The sequence below is a fragment of the Chlamydotis macqueenii genome, chromosome 3, assembly GCF_036417535.1.
Source record: "Chlamydotis macqueenii isolate bChlMac1 chromosome 3, bChlMac1.mat, whole genome shotgun sequence".
In the NCBI taxonomy this organism is placed as follows: domain Eukaryota; kingdom Metazoa; phylum Chordata; class Aves; order Otidiformes; family Otididae; genus Chlamydotis; species Chlamydotis macqueenii.
In genome coordinates, this window is record NC_141558.1 from 88,931,781 (window position 1) to 88,958,394 (window position 26,614).

Here is a 26,614-nt window from a genome sequence, read left to right on the forward strand (position 1 = left end):
CTGTAAAATGCTACAAAAATGAGACCTTTGTAAAAGAGCTGCTAAAAGAATTTGTGATCTCTTATATTTTACATTATTTTACACTTCAGAGAATACAGTCTGTTTTTCTCTATCTTACTGATCAGATTGATTTGCCATCTGCATGTTTTTGAAGTTCTTGCCAAAAGGTTTGTTTGCATTGTCTGCTTATTCTTTCTCCTCCACCAAAAACAATTCAAAAAAATTAGAGATTTTTTTTGTAGTGTAGTAGTTTCGTACATAAGGATAAAAATATATCCTGATAAATACTGAGCTTACTATATTTATGATTAAATTGACTAGTTTATCACAAAGTATTCACTTCAACATCCTATCAAAGGTAACACAGTTTTAGCATAGTTCTTAGTGCAGCAGGACTGATCAACAGATGATTCCTCAAAGTGTGGAGTGTATCTCCTCTGCTGGCGTGTGGACAGTGCAGGGGGAGAGTGGGAGAAGTACTCACAGAGGTGATGGTGCTCTACGTGATTAAGAGGTTCGCAGTTGGTTTTCCATTTTTGTGCAGTGTCCAGGGAAAGTCAGACTTCCAGGAGTTTGAAATAGATTGTCCCAGGGTCAATATACAGGGTGAAGGAGAGCCTCAACAGGCATCTTTCCAAAGGGGCTGTAACTGAGCGTGATCGTGTTCAAGCAATTTCAGTGGTGACTGCACAGAAGGAAAAAGGCTGTAGATCCCCATGGTGGGGATTGCAGCTGGACAGAAAGAGGGGTATGTCTTGAGCACCAAAAGTTCCACAGTGTGTACAATAGTAAAAGGAAACCAGATTACAGGTGAAACTTAATCTTTTAAGTTAGAAAATAACTAATGGATAAAAATTTTACATGACTATTAATTATTTGACATTGAATTCTGCTGTTTTGTAATTTTTCAACAGCAGTCTTCAAACTAGCTGAAGTGTTTATTCACAGTCTTCTGGGTGAGAAAGGGTGTTTTTCCCTCTACTTAAAGTATAATCAGAAAATGTGGAATAATTGTCAGCTACGTATTTTAAAGCTGTGCTTGCCTTGATCCTAACAGCCGTGCAAAGTCATTTTTCATCCGCAGAGGAAGATACTGAAAATATGAAAGAACATAAAGTGCCCTCACCTGTGGCATACAGCAGTCATACAGAAGGTTGCAAGCGGATGATTCATTGGTTTATTGAAATGTCTAAGGGGAAAAACAGTATTTGGCAATTGTATGCAAATTAATGCCTACTACAGTCACACTATCTGTGAGAGTCTATCATGAAACTGCGAATGGATAGCGTATAGCTTTATATGATTTATATTGTCCACAAGAGCTGTTAGTCTCTAATTAACGATCCTTGTGCATATTTGGGAGTCTCTTCTGTTACAGTCCAGGATTTTTCCTGGAGCTGTGAAGGAATGATACAGCTGTACCCGAAAGCAAGAGTGGCTCTCAGCACCTCGTTGCTGTTACCGGGTATCAAAGTACGGCTCCGGACCACCCTTGCAGCCCAGCTCATTTAATATACCAGGCAGCCCCGCTGACTTCAGTGAAACCCTACAGGATGCATGTCAGCTTGGGGTCTGGCAGTGGTTGCACACAATTATGTTATAGTTGGCTGGGGTAGCCAGCTTGTCTGTGGTCACAGGGGTGTATCGTTTTCTGTTGACAGTTAGGACTTTGTCAACAAGAGCACACATGTGCAGCGCCTGGGTTGAATGTTTAGCGCATAAGGAAGTAATTAGCAGAGATGGAAGGTAAAATCATTATCTTTCTGTCTCTGCTTTAATTGCCATTTAATTTTTACATGCACATTTATATGTGTATGTCTGTGTGTACATAGATTTATCAGTAAAATTTTTCAACTGTCAAAATGTGGGCTACCTCCAGCTAAGCCAACATTCCCTTTTTCCCACCAGCTCTCTCTTCCGTCTTGCTCTTGTTTTCAGCTCCCTCTTTCCCCTTATTCATTCCCTGGCCTCCCAGATCTTTTTTTTCCTGTGCGTATCCCCTGTGGATGCTGAAACATAAAAGAAAAGCAACTAAATAGGAAGAGGGGAAAATACAGTCACTGACCCTGTAATTTGAATACCTTTTGTGTAGCAGTTTGCAGAACATTTTGAACTCATATTCAACTCTAAAAATGATATGAGAAGTGTTTAATAAATGTGAGCCTTGACAGTAGAAAGTCAAGGTTGAAAATGGCTGTGTATTCAGTCAGCGCTGAACTAAGCCTCAGGGTGAACAAATGGGTCTGACACAAATATATTGCATTCCTCCTATGACTTGCACCTCTTCCTCTCCCTGCTGCGCTCTGAAGGGAGATCAAAGCCTGCCTGTCTTAAAAAAAAAATAAAATAAAAAGGAAAAAAAAAAGCCTGTCTTATTGTTCATTTTTAGAAACCCACAGACCCAGAAGTCAGTGAGAAAGAGAGTTGGCCAAATACAGGATTTATGGCTTTGTCTTGCTATTAACAGTCAAGCTTTGGGCAGCAATGAAGTTTTCATCCTTAAAGCTGGAGACTGATGCACTGAACAGAGTTGTGGCTTCTCTCTCCTTTTAGCGTGACACACCTCTTGGTCTGGACAGACTCTGTCCAAAGGTGACATAATAGTTCCCTTCACTGACTGTTCTCAGTTTTGGTTTTAGTGCAATTACTGATTTTTTTCAATGCTTTTGCCATCTGAGTTCTTATTATTGACTGGAAGTTGCTGGCTCAATTAACACAGCCCATTAAATAGTTTGCAACAATAATAATTCCTGCTTTTGCTGATATAGTCTTGTTCAGAACTGGCAACCTAGAGGTAGGACGCTTTGCGTGTTTACAGTTTCTGCTACAGCTCGTTCTTAGAACAATCATGGGTTTGTTTCATTCTTTTTCCTAAGCCCAGGGGAAGATTCAGGAAAGATTGCCCAATATTTTTGGGACCTTTGCAACTTGTTAAAGCTCATTGCCTAATACAATCCTTTGCTTCTAAGGAGAGAGATGATTGTACAAAGTTGTTTGGAGATATATTTTTAAAATTCTGTATCCTGCAAAGTTAGTAAAGAATCCCATCAATCCATAAAATGCTGAACACCGTTCAGATATGAGAAAACCTGCATCTTTATCACTTTCAGCTTAGAAAAGTGTGAAAAGAGTAGGACCAAATACAATGAAATCTTTTTCATTTTTCTTAATAGCATGGGACAATATCTGGCTTTTAACTTTTTTGTTTAATGGAGTTTAGCATCATTTTCACAAGTTGACAAGAGTCAGTACAGAAAACAGTGTATTTCCCCTGAATTAATCAACATATTGATACAAATTTTGAGTTTTCCAATATTTATTGAGAGCCATGGGCTAGTGCTCCAGGCAGCCTGTAGTGATGTGGAGTTTAAGGGGTGCTGAATTCAGTGTGACATTTCCTTCTGTTAGAGTATTTTGGCAAGAGCTTACTGGCTTTGCAGTGTGTGCCTTTTAAGGCCTCTGATAAATGATTAGGCAGATAGTTTAGCCTATTGTTGCCAGTGGGAGCAAGGCAGCAACTCCAAGAGAAGTGTCCAGCTAATGTATTAATGCCTTAATCCAGACCAATAATACAATGTACTTTGACGTGTCTGGCATATGGTTTCTATCATCTCAATATTCTTCTCTATTCCTCCATGACATTACAGACAACTAACCAAAATAAAGAGAAGCAGGAATTTCTTCACCCGTAAAATGTATTTTAAAATGTCTTGTATTTTGTTCCAGCTCTACAGTTGATTGGATAATGAAGTGATCCTGAAATTTGGTGATTACTTCACTGTCTGTCTACAGTATTTTCTTTCAGAACTGCCTATGGCGTTATCTGGGAAAGAAATACTGGTGTCTGTCATTAGAAATACTTGCACAAAATTTGTGATGTGCCAAAGGTTTTGGCTCGCACTGCTAAACACACATGGGTGCATGTATTGGGTGTTTAGACGCATACCAGCCTACAGGTATGAGTTGCTGACTTTTTAGAAATGTGATTTTAAACCAAGGTGTATTTTGCAAGCTAGAAGTTTTTAAGTGGCAAGTAAAGCAAGTGGATTATATCCAAGAGACATTTCAAAAATAAGTAGAATAATGGAATTTTTGTACTGCATTTACATGTTCATATGCATGTACCCATTTCTGAACAGATTATACATGGAACAGCCAAAATATATGTCACTAGTTACTGTCAGAGAGTCTGTGTGCTGGGTTTGGTTTAAAGCCCCCCGCTTACACGTCAGCCTAAAAGGAGCCTTTCCCTTCTGTCCTAGGAGGTACAATATAGTCTTGGCTCTGAGCGTAGCAGATTACTTGCCTCTTGCCCCCCCCTTGGCTCCATGAGCCCAGAGCATAGGCAGAGCCCACCAACACCAGTATGGGAGATACCGAGGGTGTAGTCAGTCTGTGGTGGTTATTACAGGTAGGTATGGCTGTACACACTGAAACCACAATCTAACCAATGTCATTAATTATATTTCCCAATGTTTTCTTGTTAATTGCATCATAAATCATTAGCAAACATCACGGAAATAGCTGTAGAAAAACTGCACACAGTCGGGTTGCAAGCTTACATAAAGTATAAGGCAAGGCAGTAGTTTTATGCAAAGTACACCATTAAAAGTTACGGCCTAAGCTGACAGGCTTACTGGTCTGCTGAGAAGGCTGTCTGTGGCTAACATTTTAAGTGCTTTAACAGAGCTGTAAAGGGAGGGCTGCCATCTGGCTCTTGTTTTCACTTCAAACTGTATTTTTGCAATCACTGATAAATTAACTTACTACGTGGTCTTGTACATTCTGTGGCTGTTGCTGTTGTGTGTTATGTCTGTTAGCGAAGAAATGTGGATAGGCACGTATTAGGCAAATGAAGGGATTTATCCTATCTTAAGTTGATGCATGATTGTCTGTTTCTTTCAGGATAAAGAGGCCCAGAAAGACTTAGAGGATTTACTTCTTGCACTGAAGCTGTGATACTACACACTTTTTAACTCTTCACGCTGTGATAAAATTGCAAAACTAAAACGAGACTCTATAGTGACTGGGAACTGCAGGTGAATTCCAGCTAAGTCAATGGGAAAAATGTCATTGATTTTGGCTAGCTTGGGTCATGGCCTTTAAGCATCTGGTGATTAAGAGATTAAAATGATGCATTCATTTTTGATTTGATTATTTATAATCTTCTACTGAAGTTTAATTTTAGATTGCTGACACTGTGAGTCTGATTCTCTGAACATGAAGTCCACTGCTGGCAATGGACATACTGGGACTTGGAATGCAAAATACATAAATCTCACTCTGAAAGATTAATCAACTACTATGTGATGCCAGCATAGAACTATGTATAGCAAAAATAAACAAACAAAATGTTTCTATAGTAAATTATATTTGTATCAACTAATTTACACAGATGTGTACAAAAGAAAATAATGAATGTTTATGTTTACACATTTCTCTGCTGTTATAAAATTAGAATCTCATTGAAGTTAAAGAAAAAGCTTTTGCCTCCACAAAGGAGGCAACCTACTGTTGGTTTTGCATGGAAATGTAAAAACTTTATAAACTCAATATTAAAGTTTTATTTTATTTGTAACATTAAGTACAATATTAAAAATCAGACCAATGAAACTAAGTGGTTTAGATGAATCAGTTACAGCTGTAATGTTTAATGGATTTCTTACAGGAGCTCCATCAAGTCTGTGAATCCTAGCTGTTTCTCTTTGAACAGTTGTCTAGCATGGTGGCATCGGTGTGCCTTCGGAGAACCTAGCCCAGCATGTGATCACCACTAACCTTTTATATTATCTATATAACATAATCTGTATATAAAAATAGACTAATTAAAGACCTACTACTTTTGTCTTGAGTGTGTAGGACAGCAAGGTTTTCAATAAAATGTGACAGGTAGGGAAAGAATTTTGTTTACCCACAGACAGATCCAGAATTCACCAAATTCTATGGAAAAATAAAGGCCAGTTTTCACCGGCTTTTAATTCAGAGTCTTAATCTAGATGCAAGGGAGTGTATCTGGAAGAAGCAAACATTTCTGTTAAAGGAAATACAATTGGATAAGGACAACTGCATGTTCCCTTGACCTATTTGATGTGTAAGACGACATGGACCAGTTTATGACTAAGACAAGGAGGACTCATATGGCACCAGTATATTGAACTAGTGATCAGGGATTTAATTTTGGACAGATGGACAACAGTGAAATTAGCAAGTAGGAACTACAGTCACTACAACAAAGATGTAAAAATTGGGCAGCTGTGAAGGAGTATGTATGCGTACAACTGAAACATCTCATAGTAAGGGTGAGCTTTAACTACTAACAACAGAAGGCAATAGATGCTGGAAGAAGACAAATGTGTAGAGTTACATTTGAATTTAGCCTGGCTCCATGACTCCTCGTAAAGTACAGAGATAAAGTAGGGCTGTCCACTTTTTCAAACATTTTATTTAAAAATATGTTTGCAGACGTGCAAGCATTACTATGAGATATCCCTGAACAAAATCTGAAAGTTCAGAACTACTTCTGAGTTCTTGCCGTTATCTTCATGCTTTTCACTAATCTGAAGATCTTAACAAATTGAAATATGAATTTTAGTTGTTTTTAATGTTCATTCTCAGGGAAAATTGTTCCTCTTTTCAATTCCAAAGTTCTCTTTTTTATATATACAACTTCAGAGAAAAGGGGAAATACCATGCGAGATAAATCCTATCAAATAATTATTTCTGTGAGGGAATAGTTGACTTGTGAACAGAGAAGCTGCAAAGGTGACGTGTCTTCTTTCTTTTTTTTTTTTTTTGGAAGGGGCATTTGGTAAAGACTGCTTTTGACATTTTCATAGCCACTTGCAGGAAGCAAGTGATCTTAAATGGATCTACAAGAGTGCTTTGTACTTAGGGTTGATTTAGCAATTCACTGTCACCTAGGAGGATGTAATAAGGAGACCTTTACTTAGATCACTTTTATGCTAATTGATACACTTCATAAAATAGATTGGATTGTGCAATAGATTTACAAACAATTATTGCCAATAAAGGCTGAAAATATGTTGGAGGAATAGATTAGAACAGGAAGTTATTTAAATTAATTGCAGAAATTAGGTAACATAAGTAGGATTTGCTTCATTGAGGGCAAATAGGAAGTGTTGAAATAAGAGATGGTCGATGGAGGAAGTCTGGCCAGTTGTGGTAATTCTGTGGAAAAGGATGTGCAGATTTCAGTGAGCGGCAAGGTAGCCACCATTAGGTCAATAATGTCATGGTTTTGTGAAAAAGCAAATTTCATATTAGACTGAATAAATAAGCATTTCCCATTAAATTCACATGAAAAAAACTTTTACTCTAATTAGGCCTAATAAGGTCTAACGAGATCTGAGCTGGAATACTCTATACTGTTTCAGGCACCACACTTCAAGGAGGATGGGGGCTAACTGGAAAGAGTCCAGTCAGAGAGACAAGAAAGATGAGAGTGCTAGACAACATCATTTTGTGTGTAAAAATTGAAAGAATTTGGTTTGTTTAGTCTGCAGGAGCAACGACTAAAGCAGCATTCACATTTGTAAAAAGCTATTGCAGAGAAGACAGTAAAAAAAAAAAAAAAAACAAAAAAAAAACCCCAAAACCCCAGACCCCCTTGTTCTCCATATCCCCTGTTCATAGGACAAGAAGTAATTGCCTACCTTTAGATTAGGCATTAGGAGAAAATAATCCTGATGGTAACTTTGCAAAACCCTGCAATACATTTCTGGAGAACATTGTAAAATCATTTACACAAGTTTTAAAGTAAAAGTTAAACAAAGAAGACTTTAAACACTGGCAACGTTTAAGGTACAGTTCATCCTCTGGTGGAGGTTGGACTAGAAGACTTCTTAAGTTTGCACTTGGCCTTGCTGTCCCTGGGGAGTGCACAACTCCAGCCTCCTACAAGCCACGGGCGCTCCTGCTGAGTTTCTGGAGTCGATGGGGTTGTGTCCACACATGCTGGTTCTGCATTTGGGCCCAGACTACCTAATGAATCTGTACTGTGAAACATTTACCAGTGTGTTTCAAGGCTTTAATTTAAAGATGCGCATCATGGCTGCCCTCGACTATGTTTTTCACACCTGTAGTTTTAATCCACGTAATTACATTTTTAAAGAAATTTCTGATTTTATAAATGAAACTACTGATCTTTCTTTTCAGCTTTCTGAATTAAGCCCAATCTTCTATTTTAATTTTTTGCTTATTACTAGCCTATGTGTAGAATCACAAAATAACATCTGGGAGAGAAAAGACTGATTTTAATTGTTCATTCTAAGTTGTCTTTCATAGTTTGCAGAAATGGGGGGGATGGACTAGATGACCTATAAAGGTCCCTTCCAACCCAAACTATTCTATGAGTCTATATTCCTTGCACAGGTTAGAAACTGCTGTTTTATACAGCTATGATATTTTGTGCTTTTAAAATTTTTTACTAGTTAGTGTACACGAGCATTCTCAACTTTTTTGTGTTTCTGCTTTGCTAATCTGAGCAGATTAAAATTGAAGAGTATTCCCTAAATTGTTCTAATTGCTCTTTGGAATAAAACTTTTGCATTTAGTTCTAGGCCTAGGTTATCTGTTTTCTGTGACATATCAGCTGGAGAAACAGCAAGCGTAGTTCCAGAGGGCCATATGTTTTCTTTTTTGTTTAAAATATCCACAAGCAGACATTCACTTCCGTAGTTTTGTCTCTGTGGAGGAGCTAGAAGTTATCCATATTAACCCCTGTGGGCCTTTAAGCCATATGGAGCAGATGGGGCTGCAGGCTGTTTGAAGCCGTAGTGCTTTGGCCGTGTTGCCTGCTACCTCCTTCAGCTCCTCTGCTGCGGCATCTCTTGTTTGGTCTCTGCTCCAGTACATGCACTAAATTTTCCAGCAGGATTTGTCTCTTTACATGTTTGCAAAAGGTGAGGTCAGGGGCCTCGATCTGGTACAAGGATTCTTGTGCTTTATTACAGTTAAAATTACTAGTTCTGCCTTCCTGGATATTTGAGATTATTTTTATTTCTTGTGGTGAAGCTAAGGGCTCTGTCGTTGTATTCTGATCCCTTTGGGATTGTCCGCCTGCAAGAGCAGGTAATCACAAACCAAGTTATATATATTTTTTTTGTAGCAATTGGCCACTGGCACATTGTGGGAACAGTTACAGTGATGCACTCTCATACTACTGTGTTTCAATTACTGTCTTTCCTTTTCCAGAGTCTCAGGGTGATTTACTAATTTTTATGCAGTAATATCAATACACTGACTTCTGGAATGAATTAGGAAGCTGTCCAACAGTGGTGAGTAGCTGACAATTTAGAAAGAAAAGTGACAATTCATGAATCCGGTTAAATAAAAAAAAAAAAACAAACTCTAAATCCACACCTGCAATCCTGTTATTATAGTAGTAAAAGCCTGAACTAAAACAAAACAAAACAAAACAAAAAAACCACACAAAACAACAACAGAAAAACAATGAAGAAGTGGCTACCAGAGATCCAGCCATGTTCAGCCTGAACGTATCAGCTTATCTGGATGTATTTGTCTTCAGCCATCACTTCCTGAACACTTTCCACCTGACGTCCCTAGAACTCTGGGGAGGTACTGTGGATTCCAGCATGGTCCATGAATTTTCTGGAACTTTGCTGGACACCCTGCAGCGTGGTCATGTGGTGTTTTCTTTCAGTGGGCACAATAGTCATGATGGATACATTACACATACTTTAAATCAGAAAATCCTGCAGTAATGAGACAAAATTGTATTGCAGCGTTCATCCAGTGCAAACTCAAGGAGTAACTCTGACTGAAGGGCCAATGTTATTCTTTGCTTTTTTCCTTCCTTCTGTACATAAGGTTATATTCTTATTTTCCAGCACTTTCCCTTCTTACAGGCTCTCCCAAGTTCCTTGGAGAAGAAACAAATCAAACTGTCTTGACAATACAAAAAGAAGTAAGCTTTTCTGGCCCTGTCTGTTTGTGTAACCCATGCATGTGTGACACTGGTAAATGAAGCACTAGAACTAAGAATGTGAAACACTAATAATTTTTTTTTTGAGGAAATACTTTACTCAATCTCATTAAAATAAACAACCGGTCATTCTATAAGTATTTGAGGGAGTGATGTCCAATGTGAATTTGAATATGAACAATCTGAGCTCTGTGCTTGGTAGTGCTACTGACCCTTGATGTGACCATGGGGTAAGCTACTCAGCTACAAGTTACGCGCATGCAAACACCACCTATCCTCTCTTCATATGTCTTGTTTATGATTATGAGCTGGTTTGGATTGCCTACCTGTATGAGGCAAAAAACCAGCCACACAATATTGACTGGGCATATTGTAACCTAAACAGGTCCAAAGGAGACGGGCGTGAATGTTGGATGTACTTTCTAACCTACCAAACTAAGCTCAGGTTTCTAGTTCGTGGATAAAGGTAATCAACATGGCTGATGAAATTTCAGCCCCCAGGTGAGAAAAATGTTCTTGTTTGTTGTTCAGAAGATCGTGGCAAATCAGCAAAGTGGATTCAGCAATTTACTTAATAGTGCACTATAAAATCATATATGAAGTGTTAAAGCAGTTTTTTTTTTTTCAAAGTAAAGGAGCAGAATGCTTCTACAGCAACACTTCTAAAGTGCGGCAAGGGGTTCATACAAAAGCACTGTTAGACTGTGTGCTGGTTTTGATACCCCCAGTGTATGGGTATTGGCAGTTTCAAGCAAAACAGTCTTCCTGGTGCATTCATCCCAAATCCCTGAGCAAGAATTACCAGTGCATGCTGGCACAAAAGACCATAATTGAGAGTGTGACCCCACGGTCATTTGACGTCTTCTTTGTTTTCAAAGTGTTTGTCTTACTAAAGAGTAGTTTCACTTGATTTGTCCCTATAAAACCTACCTGTGACATTTTGGTGCCATCGAGAACATGGCAAAACAACCCCTGGACATCAGTGAGACCCAGGCGTGCTAGGATGAGGTTTTTAAAAGCACCCACTTGACCTTGTCTGTCATTTGCACATGTACATCCCGATACTTGGTTCGGCTTGTTCCAGCGGCACGTTGCTTTCAGTCCCTTTTGCAGCCATTCCTACGTGACCAAATGTGTTGATTCATGAAACGAGAAGCAGGTCTTTTCAGCTGTCATGGGAGAAATTCAGAACAATAGTTGAAGGGAAAAAAAAAAAACAAACAACTGGACCTGTATAGTCATTTGAGCAATACTTTTATTTAGTTGTCCACTCGACATGACTTCTCCAAAGGACATTAGTTTATTCTCTGGAAAGGCAGCTTTATGATCAGTCTAGCCTATTGCATACCACAAAATTTTTCTCCAGTCTCACCAAGGCTTTACATTATCATACTTATTACCCTCCTCCCCTTGGCTTACTTCCTCATCTGAAAAAATAGGGCTGATAGTGCTTCTTTCACCCATGTGGTTTGAGAAAAACATGTTGGGCAGTGAGGCACAATTCCCAACAATGAGAGCCATTGCAGTCTTTGCATGGACCATCTGCTTGCCACCAAAGCTGGCAGCAGCTCCCTCGTTGCCAGGCTGGCATTGCAAAACAGGGAGGCTGTCTGCGGTTTTCCAGTAACTGGTAGAGCCAAGCCAAGGTCCAGCCAAGCGTTTACTGGTTGGGGAGCACACAGAGCAGTAAGCAGTAAACCAGGCTTCACTTTTTAGGCCTCTTTTACTCTTTCCATCGGCACCTGAAGAGCTGTCAGGGAAGACAAAGCCTTGGGAAGCATTCATGCTGCATTTCCAGGCTGTTTCGGAAGGCACAGGAAGCCCGTGCAGGTACATGAATAGATGCACAGCTGTACTTCCAGCCACAGCAGTGTATTTGTAGGCACAGGTGTGAGCAGCCACCCCAGCAGGTGAGTGGCGGCCGGGCAGGGAGCGGTGCTGGGGGCTGGAACACATCTCCCTGCAGCTGTGGGCTGGTGGCCTAGCAAGGCCGGGGGAGAGGTGGGGACACCTGACCGAGCAGTGAGGAGAGCTGAGTGGGGTTCAGGTGGGCCCTGGCAGCGGAGAATCGGCAACTGGGTGCACATAGTTGGACTAAACCTTCCCAGAGAGCTGGTGAAAGGTGTTTTCGGGGGACGTGTGTTGGTTACTCAGGAGCTGTGTCGCTGCAGGAGTTTGCTGGGAGACTCTGGCTGCTGCTGGCGTGGAGGTGAAGGAGGGGTGAGTACCTGCTCTGCGGGGCATCCAGCTTCACGCTGCTGCATCTGTGTCAGAAAGAGTGTGTGTGTGACACGTGTGACGGGTACTGTAATGGTGGGTGTTTCACAGCCCGTGTGTCTGCTCATGGCACCTGCCTGCATTCTGTTAGAAGAGAAAATCTGGAAGCTGTCCCTAGGAAAGCTAACCAAAGGCAGGCAGGATGTGGTGACTCCTGACGAGAAGGTGTGTTAAGTCTTGAGGCTGCAACTACCTACGTGCAAGGGCTTTAACTCCCCTGTAGCAAGACTGGGGGGACACTCCAGAACCTTCCTCTGTCACCACCGCATCCTCCTCTGGGGCAGCAGTGCATGCAACAGATGACAGTGAAATGAAATTTTTTTTTTCTTATTTCCTTACTTCAAAAATGGTTTTTGTTTATGTTCTCTAACTTAAATTTATATGGAAAAGTTCAAGGTAGAAAAGACATCTCCAGTGCATTACCTATGCACTGCCATCTTACCTATGCACTGCTGTTTTCCTATGGGAAGAGCTTGTCACTGTTAAGCAAACGAGCTAAAATCAAGCTAGAACACTAGTGTGAAAACACTGCTGTAGCTTGATTTTGTGAGATATATTTTAACTGCCAATATTTTATTCGGTTTCCTCCATAAGTGCTTGCAGCACTTAGTTAAAATCCCTGCTGACGGACCTGCATGAAAGCCACGTGCTGGGTGCAAGGCAGTCGGCAGCTGCTGGGATGGGCAGGGCTCCATCAGCAGCACCCTGCGAGGGGGGTCAGCCCTGATTCCCAGCAGCTGAGACCCATTTTGTCAACTGGCAGCCTTAAATGAAAGCTAAGGGGTGCTGTTTTTTTCTTAAATTGTTGAGGGGATTGTTGAAAAGTAATCCTTAAATTTAGGAACTTGTATGAAGGAGCTTTCCTTCTATCCAACAGCAGCAGAATAGAAGGAAATGTTCAGTACAGCTACAGTGGTACAAAGTAAAGGCAAACAGGCTGCTTGGGTTAATCTGCACTGCAACATCCTGATTTCTGTGTGTTGCACTGCATTTCTTTTGATAGGAATGCTATGGATTTGGGATTTCATCCTGTCTTATTTTGAATGTTAAACTGTAATTACACATGCAGAAATTGAATGGGGACCACAGTTTCTGTGTTTGTGTGTGTATATACATATAAAAATATTTGTGTAAATGTACACCTCTGTGAGTTTAATAGAGGAATTCAAATAGATATGATTTGCTGCATTTTGTAGCTACAAAAAGCAACTCAATTACTTTGTGAACCTTTTGAAATTTCTGTCCCTAATGTGTGGAGTTAAGAAGTGAGGGAGAAAGATTCTGCCTGCACAGCATTTTATATCCTAACTTGCAAGAGCAGAGTTAAAAATGCTTCCTGAAAGGAATTGCCACAATTCAGCACTTAACTGGGGTTCACTCTGAGAGGAATGACAGGAAAAATATCTGTTGAATACAAAGTATTGCTAGATGCCTTGCATGCTGGAGAGGAAATGCTAGGTGATAACGCTGCTCAAGACTGCAGGCTCATCTCAACATAGAGCTGTCTGTACCTATTGGAAGCCCCTTACGTGTTTGGCAGGCAGGTGGTAAAGACAAAGGTAAAAGATACTGTAAATAAACATATTTTTACAATGAGGGTGGTGAAGCACTGGAACAGGTTGCCCAGAGAGGTGGTAGATGCCCTGTCCCTGGAAACATTCAAGGCCAGGTTGGATGAGGCTCTGAGCAACCTGATCTGGTTGGAGATGTCCCTGTTCCTTGCAGGGGGGTTGGACTGGATGGGCTTTAAAGGTCCCTTCCAACCCCAACAATTCTATGATTCTGTATTAGCTTTCCTTGCCTTGGCTTCTCAAGCTTTGAGCTTGTGAACTCTAAAGGGTTTACTGAGGCAGTAGGAATCAACTCCATAGTCTATCAACCCTGTCTCTAAGAGCAACGGTTGTGATCAGTATCCCCACACCACCATGTCTACTTCTAGGGAGTCTGTGGCTGAAGGGGAGGGATGAGCGGGTACAGCTTTATGTGTCTGGAGAGGCGGCAGTTGTCTTTTGAGGGTGCTTTTTCCTAAGTAGGTATTGTGGTTTGCAGAGAAATGCTCAAGGAGGCTTGTTTAATACCCATCTGTGGTACGTTTTACTTTCTTTGGTTTCCTGAACTCAGTACCCATTCATCAGAAAGTGAAGTGACTCCTGTGGGATTGGGAAGGGGAGAGAAATTTCAGGCAAGATTGAAACAGTCTTGGATATTAAGTACGAGGAGACTGAAGCACATCCCTGAACCCCTCCTGCTGAGATGCTAATAGCTGATCCGCTCACCCGTATTACACTGAATCTCTTCCAGTTTTCCTGCCAAAACAAGTGGTATTTTCAGTTGTACTCCAAGTAAGGAGAAGTCAAAATGTAACCTTAAACCAGTGAGCTTTAGAGTCAGGGTTGCAGGGGCTGTGAAGTGCTTTTTCTGCCAAGCAGACAGGCGGGGCATTCAGCAGGAACCACAGGCCTGTCAGCAAGTTTGACTGGAGACAATTGGGGCCCCATGGCCAAAAGGGAAGGTGTCCATAAAAATTAAGTCCTCAGCAGAGCCGTGTAAGTCTCCTGTACTTCGGTTTCCACGAGTTTTGGCAAACTGTTTTTCAGTGTTGATCTTGTGTGACTCCTTCTCTCTGGAGTTGGCTTTGATTTTTATTCTGATTTTTCTGACACATGGTAATCAGAAATGGAGAAGTTTGGAACCTTAGTTTAGCATTTGCTTCCTGCATTGTTATGTTCATCACTATGTACAGCCTCCAATATATTTAATGCTTATTGTATACAGTATGTACAACTGAGGGGAGGTAATGCTGTGTTTGCCAAGTTACTCGATCATCATCTTACCAAACTACTTCTAATTACTCACCTATTTTGTCAGATGAGGTCCCTTCTTATCTCTAGCATATGCTTTTACAACTAAGTAGAGCACCTCTTTTTTTCAAAATCTCTTAAAGTCTACAAAAAAATATTTCTTGCACTGGAGACCTGTGAAACTTTCCAATCAGGTAGTATTTCACTCGATATAATTATGATAAAATACAGCTGACATGGAAACCTGGGTACAAAGCAGCCAATTGCCCAAGTCCACATTTTCTTTTTTTCCAGTGGCATAATAGATTTTCCGCTTGTAACTGACAGATTGCAAAAGGATATATCTCATATTCGGAGACAGGCTGAGTAATTCTTGATACTGCAGGCATTGGAGCAGCCTTAGAGAGACGCATCGTCTTTCAATTCAGATGCAATTCTCTCTTAAATTTTGCAAAATAGTTTAGAAAACTTCTGGTGTGGAAGGACACCCTTCTGAGCATTGCTTCATGTAAAGCACTTTATACTGATGTGTGTGTGCCGTGAGACTTTGAAGCAATCTTTTTACACACAGTATTTACCTGATCTGTTTTATTTTGAGAAATGTTGCGTAAGTTTTTAAAGACTTAGTTCCTATAGTTGACACTTGCCACTTGCAAATTGCTCTGCATTCCTCATCCTTCATGTTCTTCTAAGTTTAAAACCAAAAACAACAAAGCCCTCGACTCAGTCTCTAACTCTGATCTGGAGAGGGATCCAGGGGCCCTGGATTTCAGTAGGGATTTTCCTGCTGATTTGAAGTGGAGCGTTCTCAGGTGCGACAGTGAGTAGGGTGCCATAAAACTAACTGTAATTGTCTTCTGGGTTTCTGTCGCCACCTGAAAGGATGCCACGCGATAACAGATTAATGCCCTGGAATAAAGCTAGCCAGTGAAAGTGGTCAGAGAACACTGTTAGCACATCACAAAAGCCACAGTTTCTAAACTGACTGTAAACTTAAGGGATATGAGGACCCAATGGGTTTTGTGGTGTAGGAAAGAAAACAGTATCTTTCCACTGCAATGTTATCAGAGTGACAATTCTGTAAGGAACTTACAAAAATAATATTAAAACCAGACTGATACTATTAACTTTGAACTATATTTTTCTTATTTCTTTTTTTCATGGAAGTAGCTTTAACATTTCCCTGGTATTGATTTGCCAAGAAATATGTCACATCAATTAAATTTAAAAAAAAAAAAGCATTATCACTATTCTTGCCATAAACAGAGACCACATGGCAGCCTGTAGGTCTGTCCTAATAAGCAGATAACCCTAGGAGGACATGTCGGGGAAGCAGCAATGCTGGGCTGCCACTGAGTTGCCAGCCGTGTGGTTCCCTCTCTGACAGCGTGCCACTTTGTGGAAGCCCCATCTGTTGTTTCAGTTGTTGGAGTTCTCGTTAGTCCTGTTGGAGACAGCAGTGCAAACATTAAAAAAGAAAGAAACGAGAAACCCTGATTTCTGCTTTTTTTTGGCTCTCGGTGGTTCCCAGTTGACGTTCAACTGGGAGAGAGGGACACTGAAGAGTCTCAGTGGTGCTGGGCAGCAGCAGTTCCTGAGGTGCCTGGAGCACAGCGTTTGTTGCAGGAACAGCACATTTTGTTGATTCCACAATTAAGTGCTATGGGATTTTAATTTTCTATTTACTCATTTTTAATTTCCTTCATTTTTTTGGCATTCAGACACAATTTTGATGAAAAGATTGCCCCAGGACATGAACACTATCCTGGACCTGAAAGCTGGATTAGCAAAGCACTTTACTACGACCTCCTCCTTAACACCCGCCTCGTTCCCTGGGGAAGGGGTGGGCTTGCTGTGAGGGCTGTAGCTCGAGATGTGCACATAGGTTTCATGGTAACAGGAAGCCCCAGCAAGAGCTTTGGCAAGGAGCTTGACTGCAGTGATGTTTCTAGGCTGGGGAGTGAAATTTGTGAGCCTGTAGCAGTGAGGTGTTGTTTTCTTAGGGGGCTGCAGCCTTCCCTCTTAAAACACCTAAGGTAGCATGCATGTCTGCGTCCTGTGATGTTTTCTCAGTCCATATTCTAAGCCTGGCAATGAGCCCATTTACTGGAGAAACTGATATATCCACCCTTAGGAAATGAAGAGATTGGCTGCCCCTAAATGCCAGTGTTGCCCTTGGCTTAGGTGTACGAGTGCCACTCTGACTTTTTTTTTTACGTGTTTGCATTTCATCAGAAAAAAATACCAGCAGTTTTTAATTTAAGGGATTGTTTAACTGTTTAACTGTTGGTGACTGTGAGCTGGTCCCAAACAAGATCTTCTAATAAAATCACCTGGTGTCTGGGTATTGGCCGCAGCGTTATTGCCTGTTTCCTGAAACACGAGGGAGGAGCAATGCAAACACGCATCTGTGTGGAAGATGTTTGGCAACATAATGTTTTTCTAGGATAACTCCTTATTGTTGAATGAATATTGCCAGGGCTACATCCAAATTCTTTCCTCTTCCTCCTGCAAAAATATGAAACTTAACTATAGTACTTGTATCTCTTTACATGAAAACTTTCACAGAAAGATTGTGGGCAGGTTGTTAGGTTTTGTTTGTTGTATTTTTTTTTTCCTGAACAAGCACAGGAGAATGAATAACTTTGTAACGTAACTTTGCATCCACATTTTTGAGTACATGGGAGTTAAGTGCCTAGATGACTTCTAGGGGACATGGTATTGAAAACGTGAGAACTCCACCCCGAGTTGGAGCAGAAATGTTTTGGAAGCATCTGATATTTGTTCTGCTCAAGCACAATCCTGAAGTTTTGTTCTGCTAATACAATCCATCTTCATTTAATATAAGGACCAGTTGAACATTCTTGCTAATCCCAGAAAATTTAGGCTTATTTGCAAGCATTGAGAACTAAGGAAACATCAGGGGACCTGTTCCTGTAGAATGAAAGTGTGGCTTGTTCTGCGAGAGCACCCTTCAGTTCCTTTGCTGCAGTAGGCTGCTTGCTAAAATGCGTGTGTCTTTTTTCCAAACATGGACATAGACATGGACATAGATACCAAGCTTTGTTCCAAGCTTTTCCAGACATTTACTCTTTAGATACAAATGCTGAGAGAGCCTGGAGTCCAGCGTCCCTGCAGCCAAGTGGCCCGTCCGCTCTCACTTGGTTTCTCTGTCCGAGCAGGATAGCTCTATAGACAGTGCAAGCAATTAATCATAGCTGTTGACAGCAATATAGGGATTTTGGGATTAAACTCTAGGTACTATGATACCTACTACGTAACTACATTGTATTTTCTGTCATAACGAAGGGTGTGTCTGGAGAGTGAAAAGGAGAGGAATTTGCTAGCTGTGATGCAAATTGAAGCTTTCTAGGGGCTTAAACAGTTTACATGATACAGCATTTTAAGTGGTGTAAACTCTTCCAACAAGGAGGCAGAAGGGGATTTACTGAGCTCAGAAACAATAAAAATCAGGCTGAAACTCTCCTAACAGGTGCTAAATGTGACATAGTGTGTGGTCTTCCTGAACAGGGTTGGCTTTCCCTGTAAATGGGAAAGGGAAACACCAGTCGTTTCAATGCATGCACACGGATAAACAATGCTTTTATGGCATATTAAAAACAGTTTGGTTTATAGCTCTTTAGATGCATCTTAAAATCTTGTTCTATGACAACTTCAGCAGAGCTGTCCAATTTCCAAGATGTGCTTCTAAAGCAGAATGAGGGTTGTACCTGTTTTTTATTAACTAGGTTACAAGCTAAAAATAAACCAAGTTGCAGACAGCTGACAGCATTGCGGACTCTCAATGTGTTTCATTAAAAATAATAATAGTTCTCCGGGGGAGGGAGGCAGAGATCAAGCTCTTTTTGTCTCCTAGAAGCCCTTTGGCTTGTCTGGGGGAGAAAAGTAACCTGACAGTCTTTGAGATTCACTGGTATTTGATCAAGATCACTTGGCTTTGAATGGAGCTCTAGTTAATTATGAACTTTAACCCCATATTTGAGTTTGTTCTTGGACAAAAATATGAAAATAAGTGGCTTCATCGTGCCTTGCAGGCTACTGGCAGAGTAGGGTGTATGAAAGGATCCTGGGGCTGTATGTTGAAATCTGACAACTGCAAGTGCAGAATTACAATGAGGGTGGTCAATTTTTTTAGTCCAGCATAGGGATGTGGTGGTTCTCTTGAATTTGTCATCTAATCATGTCTGAGTGCCTTTGTGAAGAATGGACTCAAACTGACTCGGGAGTTACAGTTTCAACAGAGCAATTCATAGGACCTCTGCAGGAGTGCAGGGTAATTGCTGAGCACAGGTTGAGGGCCAGGCCCTTGAAAGAAGCATTATAAAAAAAAATCTAGCCCGGCCAGAGCTAGAGAAATGAAGAAATATTCTAGAAGAACACTGGGCTTTTTAAAAATCTTTACTATATAAGCCTACGCTACTACTGAATCTGTTTCCCCCAGAGTTACATTTCTCTGAAGTTTGTCTTTCCTAGTAGTACGGCTCTTTAGCAGGCAAAACTGAAACGGCAATAAACCACATGCACTTAAGCTGAAAACATGTTGTACCTCCCAATACATTTGGAGACAATTTCTGTGGCACAGTTTAATAAAACTTGTTTTGATGAACATCTGTAAACAAATGGCTTTGTGTATTGGATAGAAAAAAGCCTCTACAAAATCTAAAGTAGAGTTTTGATGCTTCTTTTTGATAACTCAGCAAAACGTTTCTGGAACTGGGAAAGAAAGCCTTCTGCAAATGATTTAGACTGATAGCTGAGCAAGGATGAGAAAGCAAAGAAAAAGAAACCCACAAACCAAACACTGGAAAGAAAAGGTTAGAGTTTTAATTTCTAGCTGTTTTTGAAGTGCTGTTCAGTGGCCTAAATTCCCCTGTCCAGATTTGGATTGACATAAATTGTCATTTGTTTCCTACAATATTCAGAATGCAGTAAATTTAAAAATATGCAGTAAAATGTCGTGGCCAGATTAGAGACTTAGCTGTTCACAAACACATTGCTCTGTAGCTTTTCCTCTCTTTAATCCTGACTACAGAGTCTGACTGGAGACATGCCGTGCATTTACCATCCTTGTGTTGATATTTGGAAATATATGAGAACCGATGACAGGACTTTGCAAGGAATTGCTTTTTAAATATTGAGGGGAAAGCTTAGATTCTTTGATTTATCATCATTAAAATAAACACTGACTTCTGTGCTGAAAATCAGTGAGCAAACAGGGCGCTGTTAATTACTGATGTCTTAATTGCATGGCTGCTTCTCTTACTGGTGTAGGTAAGGTTGCTGCATGTAGTGCTTAGTTGTTACTTCAAGTATCAAAGATGCCGTGGTGCTATTTAGAACTTTAAAAGGATTAAAACCTTTGAAAGGTGTGGGGCTTTTCACCAGTGGGTCATACATGTGTACGCTGGTCCCAGTGGTTCAGGAGGGGTTCTTTGGTAGAGCTCTCGCTCGTGAAGCATCCCGGACCAACCCTGTTCCTGCAGGCAAGCGTGCGCCTCGTTCCTGAAGTCACGTGGAGAATTGCCCCCATCTCTGCTTGTGCTGGCCCAGGTCTTCAGGGAGAGCTGGCAGTACATGCGGTTCCTGTCAGTACAGACAACAGAAACATCTGGGGAAGATGGGAAAGACTGACTGGCTCAGTTCAGCAGCATGAAAGCCTGTGACAGATCGTTCTGGGCAGATAGATCCTCTCGATTATGTGCTGAGGCAGGGAGCAAATAGACATAAAATCATACAAAATTCAGCTCAGGGGATGGGCATTAAGAGCTGTCTTGTATGGCCCTTCCCCGTTCCTGCCTCTGGGGGTGCTTCCTAAAGGAAGGTTAAGGGAAGGCTTTTCTCACCCAGTGGGAGTGCCGAGGAAAAGCACTTCCTAGGGACAGCAGTGGGTTTCCCAGGGTGGTTCCCATACAGGTTTAACTTCAAGAGGAAAGGAAAGCAAACCAGCGGTGAACATATTTTCTATGCGTTTACTGTAAAAAAAATTTAAGGAAAAAGCCTGTAGCATGGTGGGTAGTTGTTACCATTGTGAAGGCAGAATGACTAGGCTGGCTCCAGGTGGCCCCGCTTGAGCAGGGCATTGGATGAGATGACCTCCAGAGGTCCCTTCCCATCTCAACCAGTCTAATTCTGTGACATCAGGTAGTTAAATTGGGTTAGACTCTGCAACACAGCCTGGTTAAATCAGTGTGACTTATTTCCTTGATCCCTAGGGAAATGTGTCCCCCCAGTGTAAGAGCATTGTTTGTTTTTTCTCATCTAACTGCACCACTGAAGATGTTCTGTAGCTTGACACGTCTGTTTCTAAGCAAGGCAGACCTAAATATCCATCTCTGGCATACGGTGAGCAGTAAAGGAGGGACATGGTGCATCAATAACCTGAACGGCAGGTGTTCAGTACAAGCAGGCAGGCAATGCTCTCTAGTCCGTGGAGATAAAAGGGCAGCAGGGATGAATTCCCCTCTGCAGGGCTGGGTGTGTCTGTCTTCATCAGTTACAACCTGTGGTCCCCAGGGTTCGCTGAGAAGCAATTGTACCTGGGGATGGGGCAAATTAGCATTACCAGCAGCTCGCATTCTTTTTCCTCATTTTCATTCTCCTCCATGTGATGAAACATTTATTTCTATTTTTCTCTGGTCTGTTATTTTCCTGTTTCTCCATCTCCGCTGTGTTCTCTCACTTCTCTACTGCCTCAGTTTCCCCTATGCTTATTCCTCCATACATACAGAATCTTCTTTGCTATTGAGCCTGAAGAACTGCTTCTTCTATTACCATATGAGCAAACCTTGCTGCATTTCCCCAAAAGGCAAGAAGGTGCCTATTTAGAAAAATAAAAATAAACACGTCTGACTTGAGTTCAGTGAAATAACTGACGAGAATTTTTTTGATAGCTGAAGCTGTGTGTATTTCAGGAAATATTGGAAGAAAAGAGAGGGATGACAAATCCTCAGGGAGGAACTTGCTCATAATTTCATGAATACTATATAGGAATGTAAGGATGCAGGAAGCCCCGCTAACTGGATTTTTGCTAGGGAGAACGTTGCAGTCTAATCAGGGTGCAGTTTAGGGGCTATAAAGAGAGCTAAAGAGGTCCAGTCACTTCATTAATCGGTTTTTCATAAACCCTGTTCTCTTGAGAGCAAAATTTTATCTTTAGTATCCAATCCTTATGTATCTGTTCTGCTTTCACTATTTCAGCCATTCAGACAATTGATGGGGCATCTATTTATTCCAAGAACTTCCCTAAAGGTTTCTGTTCTGCTGTATAGTTTTATACCCAGTGAAAACTACTGTATGCACTTAACTCTGGGAACAGGCTAGAGCTATTTACTCAAGCAGAAAAGTATTGTATTTGGGTAAGAGATAGCTTGTGAAGATAAGAAAGGAATCTTTCTGGCTTTCAGTAAGACATGAAGATATTTGAAACAGTGTTGTACAGTGTTACAGTGTTACAGTGAATACATTGCCAGCCAAATGCTTTGAATTCTGGCTCTGCTGATGACTTCAAGGAAATTAGTACCTTATGCCTGAAATGCAGAGGACAATATTGTCAGTGTGCTGTAGATCTGTGTGCACAGATGTTAAGTAGCTTTGTCTTAATGCCAGCAGAAGTAGGAATCTCTTTGTACAAGGTTTCAGTTCAAGTATAATGTCACTGGAGGGTCTGCCTTGTAATTCTCTGGGGAAACTTCTTAATTTAAATATTTATCTCAACCTGATTATTTTCTTCCCCCTCTTTTATGGGAATTCATCCTTGTTTAATTTTATTAAACATTTTCTGCAGTGTTTCTGACCAAAGCCCATTGGCTGATCTGCACTCAGCTCACTGTGGTGCAAGTGCTTGTCACATACTTGGAAGATGTAGGCTTGGCAGGATGCTGAGCACCTGAGAGAAGGAATGCTCACGCAGAGAAAGCCGGTGGAAAACACTTCCCTTTTGTTCCTGTGCCACCTGGAAGGGTTGTCCAGAAAGCTTCCCTGCAGGCCATATTGTTCTGGAGTGTAGGCACAGCTCTTCGTCGCTTCTGCCAGAAACAGAAGGGTAAATGTAGTTACGTCTTGGAACAAGTTGCAGCATGACACCATGCCCCAGCAGCTGTATACACGAATGAAGGGAAGGGAAAGGAGGTTTGTTGCAGTGAGACAAAGGTTCATTTAGGAATCTCATTTTTCATTAGGGTAATTATTGTGAAGCCTGAGTTTAATTTCTGATGGTACTTCTTTTTTACTTGAATTGAGTTATTTCAATTTCGTGAACCACAAAAGATTAATAGCTTCACAATTTATGATTTTTCTCTGTAGAGTAAAAAAGTATAATTAAAAATAAGATATACAGTAGAACTAAATTTGCAAACTGCATCTTGGAAGTTTCTGACAGAGTACAAAGCGTAAAAGAAGCATGGAGTATTGTTTCATGCTGTTCTGCAGCTGATTGCAAATCATACTTGCTTTGTGAAGTCAAAAATTGTCTCAAATATTGCTTTCTTACTGGGGACAAGGGTGTCTCGCACCACATCTCCACTTCCGTTATCATGAGTAGAGTAGTCCAAATAAGTGGAGGGTGTTCTGTTATTCTTAGCCCAGAAAACATGATCACATGAAATCTTATTTCTTACCATGAGAGGATTAGAAGCCTGTTTCTGTGTGATAACTGTTATGCTCCTACCAGAGTTCAGGTTGGGAGAAGGGAGATTGTGGAAATAAAGTCTATTCTTGTAGAACTGCCCTTGCCAACAAAAGGTGATCCATCTTATGTATACAAATAATATACAAATAATATCAGAGGATAAAGGGCAGTTCTGGAGCATCCTGCAATATATATGCCATTCTTTCCCTAGGGGTTATTGAGCAACCCTTGATACAACTGAAGACGTAACTGTATAGCATGGGAAGAGCCAACTTTGATACACACCTCTCCCTGCTCAGCTTGCTCAAATAAATGACACTGACTTGCTCTGAATAGATCCTCTAGACCAGTAGGGTTTTTGCCTGGTCTAATGCCCGCTCCTTCCACTGCTCTGTCTCAATAGGGAGAGGAAAATTTCCCCAAATTGTGTTTAGACTGGTGCAGCTGGGCTGTCTTTTCCTCCCTGTTGTCCTCAGGTGCTGGGGATGCTGAGGTGAAGAGGAGAATGACAGGCTCCCCATGGCTTTTGTTTTCAAATCCTGCAGCCTGTATGGCACAGCCCGATCCCTTGTGTTTAGTTGCTCAGCTCTTGTTTCCATGTTTGCCATCACCACCTCTTTCCCTGGAAATCAGGGACCCTGCACACAGTTCCTCCCTAGCTGGAATCTTCCTGCACTTCAGGCATGTATTTTCCTCTGCTAGCTCTCAGCCACTGCAGCAAATGACTCCTCTATAGCTCTGCAGATGATTTCTACACTTTTAAGAAGTCCCCTATGCATTCACTCCCTTCCCTGCTCTGCACAGGCGCAGCTGAAATGCCTCAGCATCCTGTATCTTCTGAGTTAACTGATGGATCAGTGTCCCCAGACATCCAGCACAGACAAAGGGTGTAGGCTGTTGTTTGATTTGGTTGGGTCTAGCTTTGTGCTTTCAGGCTGGAGCAAGATCTGCTCTAAGTATTGAAGGACAAGGCAACACCAACAAAGCAAAGAATTTTTTGGTTAGTGGAGCTGTCTGAAAAGTTGGCAAAAGCCCCAAAGGAGGGCTCTCAAAACATCGACTACAGCCATCTTAAATGCTCCAGGCTGTCTGTGCTTAAGACTAAGCTTGTTTTCACTTGACAATTTAGTGAGTTGGCCTGGTCTGAGTACAAGCGACTGGAACATGAAAACAACTCAGCTGCAAAAATGCAGGGTGGTAAACAGCAAAGTTGTTGAAACGCCGATGTAGCTGGGTAGCAATGCATACCAAAATAACAGCACTGTTCAGAATCCAGTCCTTTTCTTCATCCACAAAAAAGCCAGGTTCACCTTCAGCCTTATCGCAGGTTGAATTTGTTGTGTGGGTAAATGAGATGTCTGTGTAAAATTTAACCAACCTAAAGATGCCGCAAAGGCATATGTTAACTTTTCACTAGCCATGGCTAATTCCTCAACTTTTCTCAGGTAAAATATAAGCTCCCAATTGCCTAGGGTCTGGTTGCTCTGCCTGGATAATCTGAACCGATTTCCTACAGACAGACCTATGCATCAGTCGCTACCACTCACAAAAACACACTGGGTCTGATGCAAAAGGAGTTGGAATTTGTTGTTGTGAATTTGCATTTAGTTACATTGCGCCGTGACTATGCTGGTATTGTTGGCTGATCCACAGATCCTGGACTGACCCCTCTCTCCTCTTTCTAGCAGCAGTTCTTTCTCAAGTTCTGATGAGTCTTGTCCCTTATGGTTGTATTATTGCTATTTATTTCAGCAGCTCTGAACTGACTCCTGCTGAAGCCAGCAAGTTTAACTAGTGGCTTCACGGGGACCGTAATGGTACCCCTGGATAGAATAAACATATTCCATGTGAACTCAGCTAGCGCAGCCTACTTGCCCCCCCCCCGCGTTGTGTATGCTTGGCTTGAATTCTCCCCATGCTTCCTGTAGTGTGTTTTTTTGTTGTTTTGTTGGGTCTTTTTTAATCCCTTATCTCAACTTGAATTAAAGATGCTGCTTTAATTCTGGGAGATGGACTAAGTGTGTGCATGCGCACACACACAGAGAAAGCAAGCGTTGAAATGACATTTGGCTTTCCTGACCTATTGAAATCACTACAACCTAAGCGTAAAGATTTTTAAAGGAAAAATATTGTCTTGAATACAGCTGCTAAACTTCTTTGTGCTTTATTTCATGAAGAAAGTGCAACATGTATTTGTCTAGTATTGCTATGGTGACACCCAGTCACAGGTTGGTGAGGGAGGCAGTGACAGTGCAAATACAAAATTTCATGAGACTCGCTGTTAAATGTGACCTTGCCCAGATTTGAAAATAATGGATTTTCTACCAACTGTTCCAATGAAACAAATGGAAAATTGAAATACAGAATTAAAAAAAAAAAAAGCCAATTTGCTGGGTTAGTCTTACTCTATTTCCTTAACACTTGGTACTGGCTTACGGGAGGCAATCAGAAACATTCAGTTCTCTGCTCAACTGTTAAAAATAGTATTTGTAGTGATCTCTAAGAATCTCCCCAAGAATGCCTTCTTCATGCCAACTTCTGGCTGCACCAGCCCTGCATCTTTTGGCACTAAGGTAGCAAGTGCTGCTATAAAAATGTGCTTGTCAACACTGAAGAGGGAGTCCAGACTTCAGCTGTAGACAGCTGGGAAAGCAGAAAAATACCTAGAAATTAATGGGAAGTGAGGACAAAGTGGCAGCATCTCTTGTTCTTGGGTTTTACCCAGGGAGGACACTTGCTTTATATGTACACTGCGTCGCTCTGGTGAGCCCCAGCCACGTATGCACCACATGGGGTGTCTTTGGACACTACACCTACTCCACAGGTCCTAAGCTACTTCTAGGGGGTCTTTGTAAGTTGGCTTCGACCCGTGCTCCTTCTGATTTCACCAGTTCAGTCTGTACTTAGAATTCTGCCACCTTAGGG

The 26,614-nt window shown here is 41.3% G+C and overlaps 1 protein-coding gene across 3 annotated transcripts in view; it reads left to right on the forward strand.

The window, feature by feature from the left end:
* RMDN2 (regulator of microtubule dynamics 2) overlaps positions 1-5,845 on the forward strand; it is a 52,721-nt gene extending 46,876 nt beyond the window's left edge. For all 3 annotated transcript variants that reach the window (XM_086744755.1, XM_086744754.1, XM_086744756.1), the window contains one exon: positions 4,906-5,845. In XM_086744755.1, coding sequence (XP_086600881.1) covers positions 4,906-4,959 — 54 coding nt within the window. In that variant the 3' untranslated portion in view covers positions 4,960-5,845. The remainder of the gene's footprint in view (positions 1-4,905) is intronic.
* Positions 5,846-26,614: the final 20,769 nt, after the last annotated feature.